Genomic DNA, 22,023 nt, shown 5'->3' on the forward strand with positions numbered 1-22,023 from the left:
GCATGAGGGATGAAGGAAAAGTAATTAGGGCAGAGGCATCAGTGCATTAGAAACATCAAGACAGGTGGACTCTCCTTTTCATGTACACCTGAAATCCTTTACGAGCATCAACTCGGGTGGCTCTCCCTTTGCTGTTTTTAGTTCATCAAAGCAGGTCATTGACCTCAGTCACATCTGCTGCCGTACTCACTGTCATGAGGGTGCTAACATCATGGGAGAAACCTGCCAGATTGCAAGCCCACGAGATGCACAATTGTGGGGATCCTGAGGGTTCTGCTATAACTTTTATTGCAAATTCTGGGTCAATCATATTTAGGGGCCCTTTATAAAAATGACTAGAGGGGTAATCCAGTACTAAGTTGCTACTGACATCTATAATTTGTCATATTAGCATGACCATAATTTCATCAAACTGAGGTCTTTCGGTCCCATTAGTAAGAGATGCCAATTTGTCCTAGCATTACTGGGGAAGGGAATCTTTCAGTTACATGAATGAAGAAAGAGGGACTCCCCTGGTAGTCCAGTGGTTAAGAACCCGCCTTCCAGTGCAGGGGAGGCGGGTTTGATCCCTGGTCGGGGAACTAAGATCCCACATGCCATGGGGCAACTAAGCCTGTGTGCCACAACTACTGAGCTCCAGCGCTGGAACAAAGATCCCGCGTGCTGGAACAAAGATCCTGCGTGCAACTAGAACCCAATGCAGCCAAAAAAAAAAAAAAAGAAAAAGAATGAAGAAAGAGACACATAGTCACGGTAGGGTGGCCAGCAAGATTGTAATTCTGCTTGAAAGGGCAGTCTCCTGATGAAGGGTCCAGATGGATGGAGAGGACTAGGTGTCAGGGAAGGAAGGACGAGCCGATGTTTTGTTGACAGGTGGGCTTCCCAGTGGCCCATCAGGGCTACAGTAGGATGATCTTCTGGGCTTTCACTACTCATGTTTCCTGCGGACTTTATCATTCTGCATCTTGCTGAGGGCTTCCTTTAGCCCAAGGGATGAAATCCTCCTGTGTGGGATCAACAGTATGCAAAAGAAGAAATGCCATCATCAGCTTTCTGAGGCAACATAGGGGATAATACTCTCCAAAACTATGCTTGAAATATTATCATTTCACCATCATTTAATCCTTTGATAATAAAAAAAAGGAAAAAAATGTTGAGCCTATCCATATCACAACTACTTTGCCATCTTCCCTCTTAGCCATTAACAAGAATCTTTTTGCAGGATTACTGGAAATTGAAAGTAATCCGAGAAATTCTTGGCAGGGATAGTAAAGATTTTCTCATCGTGTAAAGGCCCTCTGGAGGATTAATTACAGCAGATGATATAGCTGTGTCCTGGTCTGTGTGTCATTCCAGGAAAAGGCAAATTCTCAGATAACAGACCAGAGGGTTTAACCTAGTTAGAGTTGCCTGGTACAGTTCATTGAACAGACAGTCTGAGCATGGCTTTCCCTCTTGGATCTTAGTGACTTCTGATCCTCATAATAAAACAATTGTGTCCCAAAGTGGTATTTTTAGCTGTTCGTATTTGTGTGTCTTCAAGTCGTCATGGCACAAACGCAAGTTACTTCCAGTCCTACTCAGCAGTGTCCCTCTGTTTTCGCAGGCAAGGATTAAAATTGGTACACCCATCTGGGCGTCCAGCTGATGCTGACAGACCCAGCCCGATTCTCGGGGCAGCCTGGGCTGCTGGAGCTAGACAGTGACTCAGAGAGGCAGCCAGCGTGGCCCAGAGGATACATTTAGACAACTGATAATAAGAACAGATCTGACACTCATACATATTTATAATCCCCTGTTGTCCCCAAGGCAACAAGCCGTGAGCTTGCATCTCTTCACCCTCACACAAACCCTTCAAGCTGCCTTTTCCTTCAGGGACATTCACCTGCACCAGAATATACTGTCGATGGCAATGGCGGAGGGGATTGGGAGGGGCTCGGGAGGGGCTCCTGCAGAGGCAAAGGCATGATTTAGCTTTACTGCACTGCCCTGGTGTGGATTCAGTCTGGATGGCTCAAGCTCCACATGCCTGGAGGGAAGACCCTGCCCTGCCTCTCCTCTCTCAGGTCAGTACAGCCATTGGAGATGAAGACTGACTGCTCTCCTAGGGAAGGAGTGAGTTGCTCTGTCCTTCCCTGGAGAATGCAGATGGGCACATTTACCTGCTGCTGAGTTGGGGTTACCATATTCAGTTAATGCTACATCCTCCTCAGCTCCATCACCGTCTTGGACTGAAAGTCAAAGGAGAGAAGGGCTGGCTTAGTGTCACGGATTCACCTGGAAACAGCACCTGAGGACTATGAGACTCAGTGGCTTGCAAAGAGGCTCCTGACCCTTTAAAAAAGGAATTCTCTGCTGAGGCTGTGTGTGTGTGTTTTAATCTGTGATTTTAAAAAGAGTGTTTTTAAAGCTTCTGAGGAAGGTTGCATAGGGATCACATTTGTGTGCTCAGGAGAAGCACATCTGTGTTTAGTAACTGAAGAGGCTGAAGGCTCATCATCGCTTTCTACAGAAAGAGCCCTAGCACGGGGTCAGGGTCTTTGTACCTTCGTGACCTTGGGCATCTCACTGTCTTCAGCAGTAAAATAAAAGGCCTTCACTACGTCATCTCTAAAGTCCCTTTAGGCTTGATACTCTGCAATCTTTGGTTCAATTTAAAAAACTGGACATAGGGAATTCCCTGACCGTCCAGTTGTTCGGGCTCTGCACTTCCACTGCAGGGGACATGGGTTCGGCCCCTGATCTGGGAATTAAGATCCCGCAGGCCGTGCCGTGCGGCCAAAAAAAAAAAAAAGAAAAGAAAGAAACTGGACATAATTTTTAAAATCCCTAAAGACCATTTTATACTGTCGTAGAATAATCACACATGGTTGTTTAATATCTGTCTCCTCAACAAGCCTGTAAACTGCTCTGTGAAGACAGGAGTTGTGTCTGTCTCTTAGACCAGGTCCTTGCTCGATACTTAGTTGTCATTTGATGGTCTGGGACGTAGCCGTGTCATTTTGTTCCTGCTTAGTGGCTGCAGCACGGACTGTTCTGCCCTCTCACTTGTTAGCTGTGTTACCTGCGGCCAAGTTCCTTAACGTTTTGTTGCCTCTGTTTCCTGATGGGAGTAAAAGAGGAATCATGATGATCATAATAGTCAATCTATCTCATACGGTTGCTTTGAAGATTAAATCTATCAGTATCTATCTAGAAAGCCCTTGGAATAGGACATGAAATATAGAAAGCACCATAGTGCTTCCCTTTGTATATTGTTATTGGCGGTGGTGTTGGTGGTATAGTTATAATTGATGCTCTGACATCCTCCTCCTACTGGTGTTTTTTAGAGGGATTGAATCCTGTGAAAATAAAACATTCTTCTTTCAGCAGAAATGAACTGAATCCTTGGTTTAACTTCGTTCCTTGCAGCATAACAAGACTCCTTCCCACTCAGCCCCTTGGTAACCCGTGTTCCTCCAATAGTCTCATCAGACCAGATCATAAATTAGAGAAGCCTAATTCTCCGGCTTGAGTTATTGTTCATGAATTTACCAAAAAGTCGAGTGTTTCTCTCTATTAATCCTGCCACCACCTCCTGGTATGGATTCGAGTTGAGTAAGTAAGACCTTACATTGATACCTGGAGGGGCCAGGGACACTATGACCATCATTTCACTACAAGGAGCCTGAGCTCCCAGAGGTTGGGGAGCTTGGTTGGGTCTCAACGTTGGTAAGAAGCAGAGCTGAGCCTCGAAGCCAGGGCATGTGAGGACAGGGTCTGCACCCTTTCTGCTGCCCCATTATCCTTGTCACCCAAGCATAATGACAAAGAGAATGTCATTATCCTTGCCTGGTCTGTCCTCACACCAAGCAAATCCTGCCCAGACCCACGGCTTCTTCTGTACTTCACGCCAGTTCGCTCTTTGTGACCTGTAGCTCTAGAGGGTTACAAAGAGAGGTTTTCAGTTTTGTCCCCCTGAAAGAACAAACAAAAATGACACTGCCTGGGACCATCCAAATTTGGTTTCTCCTAGTAAGGTGGGCACCTTGAAGCAAAAAGTGTTGAGAATTGTCCAAAAAAAGGCTATGTTTGCCAAAAGTTGGTATGCCTGGTACTTGCTGTAAGGAAAACAATCTGAAGGACCTCTGTTTGCAAGAACATTTTTCTCTCGTTTTACATCATTTGATATTCATTGACCCATTTTTACATTTCATAGCCTCATTATTTCTGTCTTAATAATACCTTCAAAAAAATCATACTAGATTTGTCTGTAGATATTTAAACACAGGATAGAAAAAATGCCCACAATTACGTGATCCTTTAAAATATACAGGGGTCTTGCTTTTAGCAAACTTGATATAACAATATTCTAATTCATCTAAAACAGATAAAGCAGGCCATAATTAGAACAGGAGCTTTCCCTTCATAAACAAAGATTCATGGCTGATATTCTATATTTAAGGTCTTTGCAAATTATATCACATTTAAAATTCTCAGTTAAAAGAGCAATTGATTTTAAAAGTTCAATCAGTCTACAGTTTTTAAGGAACACGTTTATAACATGGGGCAAAGAATATTTATACCCATTTGTTTGGTGTTTTGTAGTAATACGCCTGATTGCATTTTCATTCTCCATCAAGATGTTTTTATATCTTCGAACTAAGTTCCTAAGCCAATTCCAAGAGATAAAGACTAATCTTTTGAAAGACTTCCAAGGAAATGAAGTCCTTAATCCGCTTTGCTGATCTGTTTCAGTGTGTACCAACTCTTAGTTTTGTATTTAATCTAAATGCTTTGTGCTTCGATTTGAGTCTATTTCTACCCCTCGTCTTTAGCTGGAGACAGAAAGCAGGACAACAACCTCTTGGAGAGAGGTATTCATACGTGTGAAATTCCCTGCTAATCCCCTCTTGTCTGACTCTTCTTTCAACTGAATAATTCTGGTCTCACAACCCAGCGGTAAATCAAATAATTATGTGACAGGAGTCATAGCTATAAATTCGAAGAGTCACATGACAAATGCACGCCTCAGGGACTGGTACAAAATGTTGTGTTTCAGTACAGAATTTAGAGAAAGGCACATAAAGCTTAAGAACTACCATCTCAGTTTCACTGTCCTAACCTTTCCATGTAGGTCTGACGTTATAACCCCTTCATCATCTCTGTGGTTTTCCACCCAGCCTCTCCCACACTTCTCATCAGTGGATCTCAGAGCTGAAATGGGTATTCTTGTCAGAGACTGACAGATGCTGAGAACAACGGCCGGATTGTTCCAGCTGACCACTTGTCTGTTTACACAGCACTACGATTGTTTCTTGAGCAAACAAAAACAGACAGCCGTGGGCTGCGCTCCCACCGTCAGCTCATGACCTACAGCAACACTTAGGATTTTTTGAGTTATTGTTATTATACTGTACTGGTCTGGCTCTTATTTATTTTGTATCTCTTTGTACGTGTTTCCTAGCTAGGTGTCATCCTGTACTTTTTCTTGCATTTTAATCATCCTTCTAATTTTTGATATTTGTACTTTTTCTAGGTGACCTAAATTCTGATTTCCTTCTCTAAGCTTAAGTTTCTGGTTATTCTGCCTAGTTCTGCAGAGCAATCTATATGTTCTTTTCTACACTATCGATTTTTTTTCCGCCACAAAATATTGAGCTACGTTGCTAATGACTCTCACTGGCAGAAATGGATATTCTACCCACGCTCCAGAAATACGGATAGTTATAAGGAAACATTGTGCTTTTGAAAGCTCTTGCTTTTCCACTAAGACACTTCTTAGAACACTTTAAACACCTGCCTAGTCTTTTGGGCGCATGGAAAATTGATCATTACAAGTCCCAGTGGGTTTTGGGTATTATGAAACTCTAAGAACTTTCTCTCTCTCTCTCTGACTTTTGTTTCCTGGAAACATAACAGCAACAAAGCAAACAGAAGAAGTTTTATCCTATTTTTCGGTGAGAACTATGAGAAGTAGTTTCAAGAAAGATCGACTCTGCAATTCTGCCCCAAACCTCACATCATCAAAAGCAATGAAAAACTCTTAAAAGAAGGATGTGTAGTGTCAATTTCCAACTCGTGGTCAACTGAACTGAAAAGAATTAATAGATGCTTCCATCTGCACAGGATTGAATTTGAGTATGTAATTAGCCATAGATTACAGCTCAGAAAAGTGTATGACTTAAAAGGAAAGCTTCTATTAATTTTTTTGAGCCTGGTAAGCATAATGTGTGCTATACAATATATAAAATAACATCATCTTTGCACATTAGAAATACACTGTGAGAAATCAGATGCCTATTAAGACACAAAATTTGATGTAGAACTGTGATACTGGGTTATGAATAATAGGCCAGATATTTCAGAAAGGGATTAATGAGTTTTGACACATTTCCAGATAACTGAAATTAGCCACTAATCCCCCCAGGTTATTGGGGTCCAAGCCTCCTTGTTATCATGGATAATATATTTTATTCTTTAACAGTATATAGTCAGGTGGCTTGGTCTTATATAAGGATACAAATCCGACCCAGAAATTATTATGAAAATGTCACATAAGCAAGTTCTTTATCTCTATTAATGATTACACATCTGAGACTCTGCTCAGAATTCTGACTTCATGGCTCATCCTGTCACTTTTTGTAAACCTCGAAGGCTTTCAAGGAGTGAATGGTTTACAAAGTAGGAATCCAGCAGTTATTGGGCTTTGAGACTCTAATGAGGGGATGAGTCATACAAATCAGTCTGTTATGATATTTGGGCAAGTTGGCTTTGAGACTTAAATTTGAAAAGTGTCAGCCACTGGTGCCAGGGTTGCTTTTGCACTTGATGGCCAAAACATCTGCACTTAGCATAGTATGCCATGCAATGGCATGGGCCAAGCCTAATTTGGGGCTGGTTAACTCATTTTATAGGGGGTGCCTTTCTTTATCCAGCATGAATACTCAGAGCCACACCCTTTCTATTTAGGGCCTTTGAGTCATTTCTGTCTTGGCCTCTCCCCATAAATCTCTGTATTTCGGAGGAACTGAATTTTCAGAAAAGTTTAACCTTGACTCTGAGTGTCCCCATCTCCAGGCTTGAGGTATGTAGTCACCCACCTAAATTCTGACCATTCCCTTTTCTTTCTCTCTTGGTTCATCCTCTTGCCCTGTTTTTTCTCCTGCTTCTCTTACAGGAGAGCCTCCCCAAGCTCCCCAGGAAAGTACCTCTTGAGAGTTGCTGATTCTCCGCTCTGAAGCTGCGTTCATAAACTGGGAGTGGGCAGGCATTGCCTTGCAGAGGGCAATCCTGCTGACACGATCTATAGAGAAAGCACAGCTCCGGTATGATGTACAGCAGCAGGAAAACCCACGCGTTGGTGACCAGGGCGATGCAGAGGACAGGGTCGTCCCACTCGGGCTGCCGCTGGAGCTGTGGGTTGCCTCTCATGAGCATGGAGATCCACGCCACCCAGATGATGATGGAGATGAGCACGGTGACGAAGATGAGCCTTCCGTGCTGCTTCCAGTTCTCACACGGCCCACAGAAGGTGGCTTTGGAGACGAAGAACGTGAGGGCCATCAGGAAGAGGACGTAAACCAGGAGGACCACGAAGTCCACGTTGAGTTGATAGGGTGTCATATCCATGAACATTGTACCTCTGGTCATGATGAGAGTCACATACTCGGTGGCGATGATCGTCTGCAACAGGCTGACACCAATAGCAATGCACAGAATTGTCGTCCAAGAGGAGGACACTTGACCCCAGACCAGCTTCACCAGGTTGGAGGCATGAGCCAAGAGGCATGAGAAACAGAGAGCAAAGAGGACCCCAAAGAGAAAGTAGCGGATGGGGGCGGTCTGCTGATTGAGCTGGATGATGAAGGCAAAAGCAAGGCTGAAGAGCCCCAGCACGCCCAGGAGGAAGAGGAACTGCGTGGGGAGGACATTCCACTGGCTGCAGTCTTGAACCCTTCTCATGAGGAAGACAAATGCCAGGAGCAGCAAAACTGTAACTGCTATGCCAGTGGCTGCCAGGGACTCCAGAACAGTGCTCCACGCTCCCGTGGTGTCACAGAGGAAGTAATAGTCCCCAGTGGGCTCTCTGCAGTGCTCATACATGGTGACTTGGAGGTGGACCTCACAAGAATGGTCTTTTGTTCCCGTGCAAAAAAAAAGTAAAAGACAAAGGAACAAACATAACTTCATAACTTGACCTGCACCCTCAAGAACCCCTGTTGGGTAGTCTTGGGCAGGACACTATAATATCTCCGATTCCCACATCAAGATACCTGGACCTACTGAATGAAATAGCTCAAAACTATCAACCCCTCAAAACGATCCTAGCTCTATCCTGCTGGGAAAGGAGAACCATCTTCACTTAGGGGCTCCAGAAAACTCATGAATTTTCACGTCGTAATTTCCACCAAGGCTTTTTGAGGGCTAAGGCAGAATCTTTTTCATAAAAATCGGGCATGTGACCACGTTTGCATGATGGTTAGGACTCCAGTTATAGCAGGCTCCAGAACAAGCGTTGTCAACATTAATGGACCATTTGATCATTCAAGACATGAGGCACTGCTCGAAGGAGACGGGCAGATGATTTTTCCCAGTCATTTTAATGACTCTTCCTTCTTTTAATTCAAGTCAATCCAAGGCAGCGCATTACAGTTAAATACCCACTGTTTTAGTCTGTCAAAGAATTTTACAAAAAGGTCTCTGCCTTCAATTAACTTTTTGGAGAGTTTAGCACCAAACTCTATGTCTTGCCTGGGGTTGTCTAGAAAAACATCACACATATTCATTTGGAAACAAGTACCTTGCAGTTGAATACCCCTAGCTCTACTCCCCTTCAGCTATTCCCAGGCCAGCTGGCTGGAGTGACCCAGGCTGACAGCTGAGGGCATGGCCCCTTCAGTCCCACTTACCTCCTCTGTGTGCACGCTGGAGGCCGAGACTGTAGTGGCTGCGAGGTTGTAACTGCCAATGAGTAAGAAGGAGACAACCTCAGTGTCTTTAATCTCTCCCCAAACGGGCGGAAGGATGGAGGCCCGCACTCGGGTTCCTGCAGGGCCTATAAAGGGGTGTGGCTTTAGGAAAGACCGCCTCCTCCCCACAGCCTCCGATGTGGTCTGGAGGCTGCGAGAGGCCCTCTGTTGGGCTCACGCGAGGACACTTCGTTCTTCTTCTGACCTATTCCCTAAAAAGCCGTCTCCAGTCTTCCCCACATCTTGATCATAAGATCCAAAAGAGCATCCATCCCAGAGGAATAAGAGGTTTACTGGGCCATAAAGAAGGGTTATGCACATTAAAAGGGCCCGTGGTTGGCATCAGTGTGATTAGGGGAAATTTGTCTTCTCTGCTCTGCCCATTTCTTTTCCTCTCCTGTGGAGGTCCTTCCTCAGGCTTTTTTTTTTTTTTTTTAGTATTTTGTTTACTTATTTATTTATGGCTGTGTTGGGTCTTTGTTTCTGTGCAAGGGCTTTCTCTAGTTGCGGCAAACGGGGGCCTCTCTTCATCACGGTGCGTGGGCCTCTCACTATCGCGGCCTCTCTTGTTGCGGAGCACAGGCTCCAGACGCGCAGGCTCAGTAGTTGTGGCTCACGGGCCCAGTTGCTCCGCGGCACGTGGGATCTTCCCAGACCAGGGCTCGAACCCGTGTTCCCTGCATTGGCAGGCAGACTCTCAACCACTGCGCCACCAGGGAAGCCCCTTCCTCAGGCTTTGGCTGCCCATCAAGTGGGGTCCCTACCTGGACCAGCTCTTCCGGGATTGCCAAAGCCTTTGGTATAATTTCCCTCTCTCCTTGCTCTCCTCACGCCCTTCAGAACGTACTCTTTCTGGGTCTCATTCCGTCGTGGCTTTCCCAGGGCCCAAGATAGAAGAACTTGCAGTTAAAAGTTCCAGCTGATATTGGTATAACATATTCTTTTTCTCTGTGGTGACGTATAATAGAACACGCAGTACAGGGTCCAAGCTATACTGACCTCAGGCCACCCCCCCAAGCCCCCCTTCAAATTTACTTAACTCCTTGGTTCTTTTCCTGGATATTTGCCTTTTTAAAAAATGTTTGGAGGTTTTCCTTGCTTTCATTTTTTTAATGAATTATTATTTTTATTTTATTTTTAAAAATTTTTTATCGGGGTATAGTTGTTTACAATGTTGTGTTAGTTTGTGCTGTATGGCAAAGTGAATCAGTTATACATATACATATGTCCACTCTTTTTTTAGATTCCTTTCCCGTATAGGCCATTACAGAGTATTGAGTAGAGTTCCCTATGCTAGACATTAGGTCCCTATTAGTTATCTGCAATTAATTTTTAAAGATAGAAGTATAGTTGATTTACAATGTTATGTTAGATTCTGGTGTACAGCAAAGTGGTTCAGAGATATATATATATCTTTGCTGTTGATATATATTCTTTTTCATATTCTTTTCTGTTATGATTTATTACAGGATATTGAATATATGGATATTTGCATTTGACAGAGGACTTCTGAAGACCCCAATCAGTGCTTGTTAGTGTGGTTTCAAGTGTCCCTGTGATCTGGCCCCTCCCTCCCCCATCCAACCATATTTCCTTCAGGTCTCCTGACCCTGTGTTTTATTCAGGTTGGTTTTCTCACTCCCATCTGCTTGCCTTCTCTTAGAGATTGTCCCTGTCCTGAACTGCCTTTTGCTTTATTCCCACTTATCCTCTGTGCTCAATTCCCATTGATCCTGCTTCCTACCCAAATACACTTTCCCTGCCTCTGAGGTCTAGTTCATCTTCTCTCGTCTGTGAGCTTCCCTGATCACTCTGGCCCTCACTGATCACTCCTGCCGGAAACTCTACAACATGTAGGGTCTATGCTGTCCAAAACTACGGAAATAATATTTTCTGTCCATTTTATTTGTATTAATCAATTTATTCATAACTATAAGCAACAAATGACTTTAAATAATACATCTATTAATTACTTTTATTTGTAATGGTCTCATCCCCTTGATTAGACTTGTAGTTGCTTGGGGGTTAGGCTCCACAGTTTATGTCCCCACAGCACCTGGCCCTGTGGGGAGCACCTCCTAGGTGATGGATGGGTTGATTAATTGAAGGATTCTAATGATAGAATTCCAGGCCATGTGAAGGTACTTTTTAGCAGTGTGGTTTTCCAACCAATGCTTCTAAATGGAAACCATCTGCAAATAAATCAGAATCTTAACAAACCCTGGACAAATTCATTCTGCAGTTGTGTTTTATCATATAAAGGCTCTTTAACTTTATTTTTTATTTTTAAAAATTTATTTATTTATTTATTTATGACTGCATTGGGTCTTTGTTGCTGTGCGCGGGCTTTCTCTAGTTGAGGTGAGCGGGGGCTACTCTTCTTTGTGGTGCGCGGGCTTCTCATTGCGGTGGCTTCCCTTGTGTGGAGCACGGGCTCTAGGCGCGCGGGCTTCAGTAGTTGTGGCACGTGGGCTCAGCAGTTGTGGCTTGCGGGCTCTAGAGCGCAGGCTCAGTAGTTGTGGCGCACGGGCTTAGTTGCTCCACAGCATGTGGGATCTTTCCGGACCAGGGCTCGAACCCGTGTCCCTGCATTGGCAGGCGGATTCTTAACCACTGCGCCACCAGGGAAGTCCCAAGACGCCTTAACTTTAAAAAGCTTTTTTTTTTCCTCTGAGAGAAGATGATTCTAGGGAGAAGAGTCCTCCCCTTTACTTGCTTTGGGCATAAGCACGGTCTGTCTGAAGCTGTAAAAGCTAATCTGAAGTTTACGTTAAGCATAAAGGAATTTTCCAGATGCTAAAATGTGACATGCAGGAGGATTCACTCAAAGACCCTTGTGAGCTGTGAAATTGCTGTTAGTAGACCAACAGGAAGATTTCCCATTTAATTCTTCCAAGAGGACTATTTTGGTGGCCCTGTCTCTCCTCCGGCCCAGTTCTGGCTGGCCTTTAGTCATGGCATTCCTCACTGTTGTGAGGTTTGAGCTCCTGGTGTGCTGGTCTTCTAAGGAGATTCCTCCTGACCCCCTGATGGCTTGAGGCAGGTGAATTAATGGGTTAATGACCACAAAGCCCTCTGAGCACCTTAGATAAAAGAACTGTCACAGGTACTAATTATTGTTATTTTAAAATCTGGAGTCATAGGATTAGCCTATCTGCTCTGGGCCCTAAGGAAATGAGGGCTTCCTTTGCTTACTCACACCTCCTTACTTTTGTCTTTTATGTGGTGACAACATCACACCAAACAGCTCAGATATGGCTTTGATAAGTCAAATTATACTGATTACAACGAGTCCATTGAAAATGGAGATAAAACAGTCAAGAGGCTAAACGCCTTTTGCCAAACATCTATTTGCATTGTTTCCTTCTCCCAGAAACAGAGCTGGAGGGAATGTTAGAGGTGACCTAGTCTAACCCTTTCATTAATAATAATAAGGAAGCCACCATTATAACATGAAGAATTTAGCAATAAGGAAGCAGAGGGGACGTGCCCAAGGTGTGGAATGTTAGAGGGAGACAACCAGCGTTGTCTGACTCCTGGTCCCATTCTTGCTGCTGTACGAGGTTGCTTTCCTGACACTTCTCACCTCGTGAGGACAGGCCCTAAGAGAGATAAGCCCTTAGATGTGATGAGTCGGTCAAGACGTGAAAGAAAAAAAAAGATTCGGAGAGTGCATCACATACCCTTCATCCCCAAACAGCTGTCATGGCAACCATGTGAGGACCAGCTAGCTGTGTGAGATGGGGTGAGTCAGCTGGGGACATCCTTCACTCTTCTGCTCACTGCCCTCTCCAGGGCTGGCTTCATGGGGGTGCCACCAGTGCCCTTGTTCAGGGCCCAACACACAGAAGTGTCCTGTACTTGGAATCTAATGCTTTGCTGTCACTGTTTTGAAATTCTTATTAATTTAGTGTTTGAATTTGTGTTTTATCAGTGAAGTCAGATGGGACAATGGAGCAGGCACTGGGGGCTTGGAGCCTCGGCTCATGCATGACCTGCCTTCCATGGTGTCTATGTCTCATCGCCCCCCTGTCTCTCTGGGACAGGTTCCCAGCCACCCCTCCATGCCACCCCAGGTGTACTGGGTCACCTGGTTTCCTCATTTCTGCCCCTGTCTCTCGACTGCTGCCACATTCCACCTGGGCTCACCTGTCTGACGTGGGTTGGGGTGATGAGCCCTTGGAAACGGGGGATTGACTTATGTCCAAGCAGGGTCCTACATTTTCATTTTGCTCTGGGCCCTGCAAATTATGTAGCTGGCCCTGGGCAACTCCTGCAGTTTTCTGGTATATGATGGCTAATTTGATCAATTTCCTATCAGGATGTTAATGTTGTACAGTTTAATTGTATATTATAATGTGCAGTTAGTTGTGAAGAACCGCAGTGTTTTATTTGGGTCAGGAAATTGTGAAGACTCTCAACTGAGTATTATTTAATTAGTATTCAGAGTATTTTGGGGGAAGGAAGTTATCTGACATTTTTCCCCCAGTTGGTGGCTATTATAACTTCTTTTTTTTTTTTTTTCTTTTTTGGCTACATTGGGTCTTCATTGCTGTGCACAGGCTTTCTCTAGTTGCGGGGAGCAGGGGCTACTCTTCGTTGTGGTGCGTGGGCTTCTCATTGCGGTGGCTTCTCTTGTTGTGAAGCACAGGCTCTAGGGCACATGGGCTCAGTAGTTGTGGCTTGCAGACTCTAGAGCGCAGGCTCAGTAGTTGTGGCGCATGGGCTTAGTTGCTCCACAGCATGTGGGATCTTCCCAGACCAGGGACCAAACCCGTGTCTCCAGCATTGGCAGGCAAATTCTTAACCCCTGCACCACCACGGAAGTCCCTATTATAACATTTTAATTGAACTAATATACATTGCTCTTATACTGGGTTGTTTTATCATTATTAGTAGAAAGAAGATGATGGGAAAATGTAGAGGTATGTTCAAGTTCAACTTCTTGATCAGGAAGTGTAAACATGACAATATTGAGAAAAATGCTGACCAATAAAAAATTTTATTTTATTTGAGCTGCATTCTGAAAAGGAAGAAGTAGATGCAAAATCTTATAATGAAGATTATTTAAGTGTGATTTAATAAAATATGCAAAGCTTAACAAAAATGAGAGACAACATATAATTTGTGATGAAATTTTTACAAATGAAAACTTAAAATCTTCAAAATTAAAAACACACCCGAGAAAATAACATGGTAACCTGTCAATAAGTCCCTCATGTTTCCAAAGGGAAAACACATACATTTATCAATGATTTCTAAGTTGTCACCTACTATTAATGAAAGAGACTTCTAATAATCTATTTAACAACATATTAAGTGGCAAAAAGGAAAACGGGTCACACAGCTGCTAAAAATTATTCTTCCAGTATGTATGGAATAGTACATATGATTCTTGAGGGTAAAATGATAAATCAGCTGACAAATTAAAAATTAAACCTCTTAGTATCTCATAATATCTAACCAAATCTGTACTACTGCAGAACATAGTGAAGCAACGTCTTAATGCAATTATAGTCTGATATAGAGTTTGTGATTCAGCTTGATAAAAGCACTGATATAAATTTCCAACACTTTCGATTAGATTGGATATGAGTGACAAAAGGATTTTTTTCTTTTTTTAAAAATATCTTTATTGGAGTATAATTGCTTTACAATGTTGTGTTAGTTTCTGCTGTACAACAAAGTGAATCAGCTATACGTATACATATATCCCCATATCCCCTCCCTCTTGAACCTCCCTCCCACCCTCTCTATTCCACCCCTCTGCCACAAAGCATCCAGCTGATTTCCCTGTGCTATGCGGCTGCTTCCCACTAGCTATCTATTTTACATTTGGTAGTGTATATATGTCAGTGCTACTCTCTCACTTCGTCCCAGCTTACCCTTACTCCTCCCCATGTCCTCAAGTCCGTTCTCTACGTCTGAGTCTTTATTTCTGCCTTGCCACTAGGTTCATCAGTACCGTTTTTTTTTTAGATTCCATATATGCGCTTTAGCATATGGTATTTGTTTTTCTCTTTCTGACTGACTTCACTCCGTATGACAGACTCTAGGTCCATCCACCTCATTACAAATAACACAATTTTGTTCCTACAAAAGGATTTTTATAGGGGATTTTTTGTGGTATTTAATTTCACTCACAACTGGATTAGATATGATCTCTGAGTTGGAAAATATATATATATTTTAAAAATAAATTTATTTATTTATTTATTTATGGCTGCATTGGGTCTTCATTGCTGTGTGCGGGCTTTCTCTAGTTGCAGCGAGCGGGGGCTACTCTTCGTTGCAGTGCGCGGGCTTCTCATTGTGGTGGCTTCTCTTATTGCGGAGCATGGGCTCTAGGCGCATAGGCTTCAGTAGTTGTGGCTCGCAGGCTCAGTAGTTGTGGCTCACGGGCTTCAGTAATTGCGGCACACGGGCTCTAGAGCACAGGCTCGGTAGTTGTGGCGCACGGGCTTAGTTGCTCTGTGGCATGTGGGATCTTCCCGGACCAGGGATCGAACCCGTGTCCCCGGCATTGGCAGGCAGATTCTTAACCACTGCGCCACCAGGAAAGCCCGAAAATATATTGTTAATTCAGCTGTTTAAACTGGAAAACTGTAGAGGAATTATAAGCTTAGACAACAAATATGACCAGAAAAAATGACTAACAACCATGGTTTATTCATCATGAAGCTTTGGCACCTAAAGAAATTTTACTTGAACCTCACAAATTTATTGAAATCAAATGAAAAGCCAGTGAGCAAAACCTTTAGACATATTTTGTTCAGATGTTGGAGCTGGCTATATCCATTTACGTACACGGTGGAATTCCTGGTTGCCAGAAGGTAAAATACTAAGCTAAGCATAATACATACACTCAGAAATAAGATGTAGATTTCTCGAATTGAAAAACTATCTCATTTGGCAGATATTTTTGGACATGGTATTCGGATAATAAAAGTGCACGTTTAACTGATTTTGGGACATTCTTAAGTACAATTTTGGAAGAAAATCGTGATATATTTTAACATGTCAAACACATTCAAGGATTCCAAAAGACGTGGTGGTTTTAAAAGATGGCTGTAATTCATCAAGAGATGGGGTCAAATTCCCCTCCGCTTGAAGCCCTGGCTGGCCTTAGTGATTCTCTTGTAACCAATAAAATGGGGTGGAGGTGATGTTGTGCACATTCTACCAAGGCTAGGTCAAAAGATGCCTTTGCAGCTTCAGTTTTGGTCCCTTGGAATGCTTGGTCTCTGGCTGCTTTCTCCTGAGACACAGTTCCTTTGTTCTTAGAATCCCAAGCCACACAAGAGACCACATGTAGGTTCTCTGGTCAACAGCACCAGCTGAGTCCAGCCTTCCAGCCATCGTGGCCAAAGCAACAGACATGGGAATGGAAAAGCCAGTTGGGAAATGGATCCTCTTGTTCCAGCGGTTCAATTAAACCTTCACTAAACAGGATTTATGTACATGTCAAATGCAAGACTTACTTGCATTGCTATGAGTTTTCTACAAGTTAACGTTTATTTCTATAGAGTTCTAAAATAGCCTAGTCGAAGCCAAAGGCACACATCTTTATAGGATCAGGTAATCTCAGAGGCACCAGCGTTCCATCGAAAGGATGTTCATTCCAAAGTCTTTAAATTTTCCTTATAAAGAAGGTAATTCTAGCTGCTGTATGTTCCCAACATAATTGTAACACATAGAATGGAAGGTTATAAAGTCAGTTTGAATGAAATAAAGTTAGAGATACACATTGTTACATTTTGCTTTTCTCTCAAGGTCACAGTCATTACTTTTGCGAGGAAAATATGAAGTTTGAAAGAAAAATGTTCGAATAAAAGATCCATTTGAGGGACTTCCCTGGTGGTGCAGTGGTTAAGACTCCGCACTCCCGATGCAGGGGGCCTGGGTTCGATCCCTGGCCAGGGAACTAGATCCCACATGCATGTCGCAACTAAGAGTTTGCATGCCACAAATAAGGAGCCTGAATGCTGCAACTAAGGCCCGGACCAGGGCTCGAACCCACGTCCCCTGCATTGGCAGGTGGATTCCTAACCACTGCGCCACCAGGGAAGTCCTTTCTAATGACTTTTTATGAGCATCTATTTTGTGCCAGCCACCGTGCCTGTGCTTGAGCTATTGTTACCAGGTCCAAGCTCATACTGCTCGCTGCATGACAGGCCAATAAATTGAGAGACGAGCTGTTGGGGCAAGTAATAGCGACTTTACTTGGAAACCAGCAGACCAAGAAGATGGTGGACAAGTGTCCCAAAGAACCATCTTCCCCGAGTTAGAATTCAGGCTTCTTTTATACAGAAGGGGCGGAGGTAAAGTCCTGGTGCCTGCCAGACTCTTCCTGCGGCCGTTCAGATGTGGGCCTGGTTAGGATGTTTCTTGCAAGCTAAACAAAGGTATTTTAGCTTAAAGTTCATTACCTGGGAGGTAGGGTTCCAAGAGATGGGCCATTTTATGTAATTTAGTGATTAACTTGTAATTCTGATTAACTTGTAATGGAATATAAAGGTTCTTCCCTATTACAATACCATTATCACATGAGGCTTAGGGCCCATCACCTGTATTCAAGTTGCTTACAGACTGGGGGTGAGTAGAGGGTAAGCAGGTAATGAAAACAGCAAATATTCTGTGTGTACACCAGGGAGGGGGTCCGAGAAGACGTTTCAAGAGGGAGAGATGTCTAAGCTGAGGGAAGCTTTGTGAAATGAGGGGTAAGAGAGCTCCAGACGGAGGAAACAGCCCCCATGATGACCAGCGTGAGCCGTGGCGAGTAGGTGAGTGTGGACGAAGCACCAATGGGTGAGAGAGAAGGCGGCAGAGGGTCCCAGGCCTTGTATTTTAAGGAGTACGGATGCTATTTGGAGAGTAATTTTATGTATTGTGTTTAGCTTTATATTGCATTGCATTTAATATAATTCATTTATTTACTTCTCCAGCACATCATTATGGAGCATCTCTATTTCTTTTGCCAAATCCTGTGGCTATAGTGATAACCAAAAGAGACATGTTTCTCGTGCTCAGTGAGCTTACAGTTTGGTGGGAGAGCAGCCAATAAAACAGCAAAAAAAAAAAAAAAAGTATATATATATTTATATATAAATATTTACTGATTGTGGAAAGTACTATAAAAGATGCTGTGATGGGGAACAATGGAGTGGGGTGCCTCTGTTAGGGTGGGTTGGGGGGGGGGGCCTCTCTGAGAAGCAGAGACCTGGAGGATGGGGAAGAGCCAGCCACGCCCATGCAGAGTGGGAGAAAGAGCGTTCCAGGCAGAGAGGTCAAGATGGGCAGGAGCCTGAAGGTGCCATAGAGCGTGGAAATTTGAGAAATTGCAAGAAGCCCATTGTCTGCATCACGGAGGGTTTAGCAAAGGAAGAGAGTGGAGATGGAAGTGGGCATCAGGTGGTACAGGCACTTGCGACCCAGGGAATGGAGTCTGATGTCACAGGAAACCACTAAAGGGCATTAAGTAGGGAAGATGAATTGTATTGTGGAAAAATCACTCTGGCTGCAGACTGTCTAACCTCATAAGAAACACGAGGCATTTGAGAATGGATGAGAGCACCAGGATAGGAAGCAGGAGGCTGTCTCGAGAGTCCAGGTGAGCCGTGATGGTGGCTATGAGTTTCCTAGGGTTGGGTGGGGCTGACAGAGAGTGCCAGTAAGGTTCAAGAGGCCCTTTGGAAGTGGACTCTCTGTCTGGCTGGTGGTTGGGAGACAGAGAATGAAGGAAAACTGGGCTCCTGGTACCCACACACCTGTTCCACCAGCAGCCTTCCAGCGTTTATTGGAAATCCATCCTTCCAGTTGCTCAAATCAGAAGTCTTGGACTCATCTTGACTTTTCTCTTTCATGCCGCATGTATAGATCCTGTTGGTTCTATCTTGAAAATATATACAGACTCTGATCACTCCTCACCACTTTGATGTCACCAGCCGGGCCTGAGTCACTGTCATCTCTTGTCTGATGGCTGAAGTGGCCTCCTCACTGGCCGTCTGCTTCCACTTCTGTCTCCCAACCGCAACCCTGACCCTACACCTCTTCCACTGTATAATCAATACAGCAGCCAGAGGGGTTCTTTAAAAAGTTGAGTTTGATTATGTCAGCCCTCTGCTTAAAATCCGGCAGCAGGCTTCTCTATTTTATAAGAGGAAAAGCCAGTCTTTAAAGTGGCCTTTAAGGGAGTTCTCTGGCGGGTCCAGTGGTTAGGATTCAGCGCTCTCATTGCCGTGGGCCTGGGTTCAATCCCTGGTCTTGGGAACTAAGATCCCGCAAGCTGCACGGTGCAGCCAGGAAAAAAAAAAAAAAAAAAAAGAAGAAGAAAAAGAAGTAGACTTTTAAGGCCTTAAATGACCAGGCCCTTCTCATTACCTCTCTGACCTTAGCCTTTGCTTATGCCGTTTCAGCCTCTCTGACCTGTTCCATAATCACACAGGCTTGCCTTTCTTAGCGTCTTTGCACTGGCTGTTTCCTCTGCCTAGAATGTACTTCCTTCCCCCAGACAACCAACCACAGGGCTGCCTTCAAGGCTTTGTTCCCTAAGATGCCTCCCCTGACCATACCTGTCAAAGTTTCACACAACCCTCTCCATCCCGTACTCTCTAACGCTGCCCAATTTCTTATCCCACTCTACTTTTTAATTTTCCACAGCCTTTATTACTTTCTAAAATATAATGTAACAAAGAATTGTTCACTCTCTCTATTCCCTACCCTACAAGGGCAAGGGTCTTTGTCTGTTTTGTTCACTGATAAATCTAATTGCCCAGAACAGTGCTTGGCATATGGCAGGGGCTCGGGAAATACCTGTGAAATGAATGAATGATGAGAAGGAATTCAGAGTGTTTAGCCAGAGGGCGGAGCCAAATATCACAAACAATAAGCACAGGCTAAAGCAGGGCTAAGGGGGAAGACTTAGAGGCGGAGTCAGCAAAAGGTGTGTGGTCTCCCAGACTCCCACTCCTGACCGGGCACGGCTGGAGGCACTGAGCTGACTTCATGCCGCAGGAGAGGGTCCCCACTCCTCCCCACCCTCCCCTCCATCTTCTGTAAGAGACATTGGGAGGCCAAGACATCAAGTTGAAATGGGGGCTTTCCCGGGGAGGGGCGGGGAATGGCCCTGATGGCAGGAGGAATGTTCTGACCTCAGATGATAGCTGCGTGGGGAGGGGAAACTGCCTGAGGACCATCCAGCAAATAAGGAAGATTCGTCTCTTAGGATGAGTTCCGGTTTTTTTTTTTTACTTATTTTTTGGCTGCGTTGGGTCTTCGTTGCTGCGCGCGGGCTTTTCTCTAGTTGCGGCGAGCGGGGGCTACTCTTCCTTGCGGTGCTCGGGCTTCTCATTGCGGTGGCTTCTCTTGTTGCAGAGCACGGGCTGTAGGCGCGTGGGCTCAGTAGCTGTGGCTCGTGGGCTCTAGAGCACGGGCTCAGTAGTTGTGGCGCATGGACTTAGTTGCTCCGCGGCATGTGGGATCTTCCCGGACCAGGGCTCGAACCCATGTCCCCCGCATTGGCAGGCGGATTCTTAACCGCTGTGCCACCAGGGAAGCCCTGATTTCTGGTTTTTTGACTTGAGCAAGTTCTTGAATGGTGTTGCTATTTAGAGAGTCGAGGAAGATGGAGGGAGGAAAAGGTTTGGGGGGACGGAAGAGTCTGAACCAAGACTTCTGTTCTGGGCGTGTCGAGTCTGAGAAATCTGTGAATTACTTGTGTGGATATGTCAAGCAGGTCACTGGATCTGTGTATCTGGAGCTTATAGATTTATTTCTGCCTTTTTGTACTTTTTTTATGTCCAACTTGCTGTTGGCATCGTAGATATACACCAAGCTGGATGGCACCCAGGTGGACTGGCTATCACTCTCCATCCTCATTTCCCAGCTTGCTTTCAGCAGTTGCAAGAATTGGGAAACACAATCATTCACTTACTCATCCCACAATCATACACTGAGGTTTTGCTGGGAGCTGAGAGTACAAAAACGAATACTACTAAATATCAGCACTCAGGAAAATCATATTTAGTTGGTGAGACATGCTGACAAATACTTGAGATTTATGTACTCTGAGATGTGTGTAACTTAAAGGATAAATTAATACTTCCACCTCCTGCCAGAAAGAGACCCTCAAAAGAGAATGGATCTTAGCAGTGCCTTATGAGACCTTACAAGTGGTTATTTCAAAGTGTTTATGCTTTTTGCCATAAAACATGCAGGACAAAACTTGAGGGACAGTTCAGAGTATGTCTCAGCAATGAACCCATTTCTTACTTCTGCATGCCTGAGGGTCACATTTTGAAAGGAGATGGGATGCATAAAAAAATCAAGTCAGGAAAAGAGATAGGCTGGAAATGCACGCTTGGGAGTCACCAGGACATGGATGGTCAGAGAACCAGCGGGCGTGATCTGCATCGTCACAGATGGGCTCATCTTGGGAGATTGTGCAGAGTGATGTGATGCGGTAATAAGAGGACAGCGTGTGTCATCCTCCCTTCCCCCACCTTGGAGAACGCCAACATTTAAGGGCTGGGCGGGAGACAGAAGCCAATGAAGGAAGTAGGGAAGTGGTCAGAGGTGGGTGCACCTGGAGATTGACAGGTTACAGGTGCCAAAGGAGGAACTCAAGGGGGAAGGAGAGGTGTCAGTGTCAGCTGGTATAGAGGAGCATCCAACCCAGTAGGGAGCAAAATGTGCCTGCTGGACTTTGTGGATGAAGGTCAGTTTCAGAGGAAGCACCTGTCTACGAATGGAGCAAAGGCGACGAACACTTTGTGCGTGGAGTGACTTGTTAGGCAATTTGTGGGGGAAATGAGAGCCCTGACATGGTGCCTGGAAAGCCAGATGGGACTGAGGCAAGGTTTTCGTCTGTTCACATTGGACCGTGCGAGTGAGCATGATTATGTGGTAGGAGGAAAGCGCCACGGAAGAGGGAGAGACTGAAGTCATAAGGACAGAGTAAAACAGACGGGAGTTCCGAGGGAAGGGAGAGACCTGGCTCCCAGCACAAGTGACAGGATTCGCCTTGGCTGGCAGGTGGGACACCTCATTCTCGAGAGAGAGGCAAGGAGGCAAG

General features: G+C 44.6%; 1 protein-coding gene across 1 annotated transcript; it reads right to left on the reverse strand.

Moving 5' to 3' along the window:
* Positions 1 to 748: 748 nt before the first annotated feature.
* GPRC5D (G protein-coupled receptor class C group 5 member D) lies at positions 749 to 8,085 on the reverse strand. Its single transcript, XM_059934494.1, has 3 exons — positions 7,191 to 8,085; positions 2,175 to 2,231; positions 749 to 1,033 (listed from the first exon to the last, which is right to left on the reverse strand). The coding sequence occupies exons 1-3, from the start codon at positions 8,083 to 8,085 to the stop codon at positions 954 to 956; spliced, it is 1,032 nt and encodes a 343-aa protein (XP_059790477.1). The 3' UTR covers positions 749 to 953.
* Between the last annotated feature and the right edge of the window lie 13,938 nt (positions 8,086 to 22,023).

The sequence above is a fragment of the Balaenoptera ricei genome, chromosome 10, assembly GCF_028023285.1.
Source record: "Balaenoptera ricei isolate mBalRic1 chromosome 10, mBalRic1.hap2, whole genome shotgun sequence".
NCBI lineage: Eukaryota > Metazoa > Chordata > Mammalia > Artiodactyla > Balaenopteridae > Balaenoptera > Balaenoptera ricei.

Excerpts from the sequence above, each read along its gene's own strand:
- GPRC5D (XM_059934494.1), bottom strand. The coding sequence starts at position 8,085 with ATGTATGAGCACTGCAGAGAGCCCACTGGGGACTATTACTTCCTCTGT. Across the intron at positions 2,232-7,190 it reads GAATCAGCAACTCTCAAGAG|TCCAAGACGGTGATGGAGCT; the intron begins GTACTTTCCTGG and ends TTTGACTTTCAG. Across the intron at positions 1,034-2,174 it reads AACTGAATATGGTAACCCCA|TTCTTTTGCATACTGTTGAT; the intron begins ACTCAGCAGCAG and ends TGATGGCATTTC.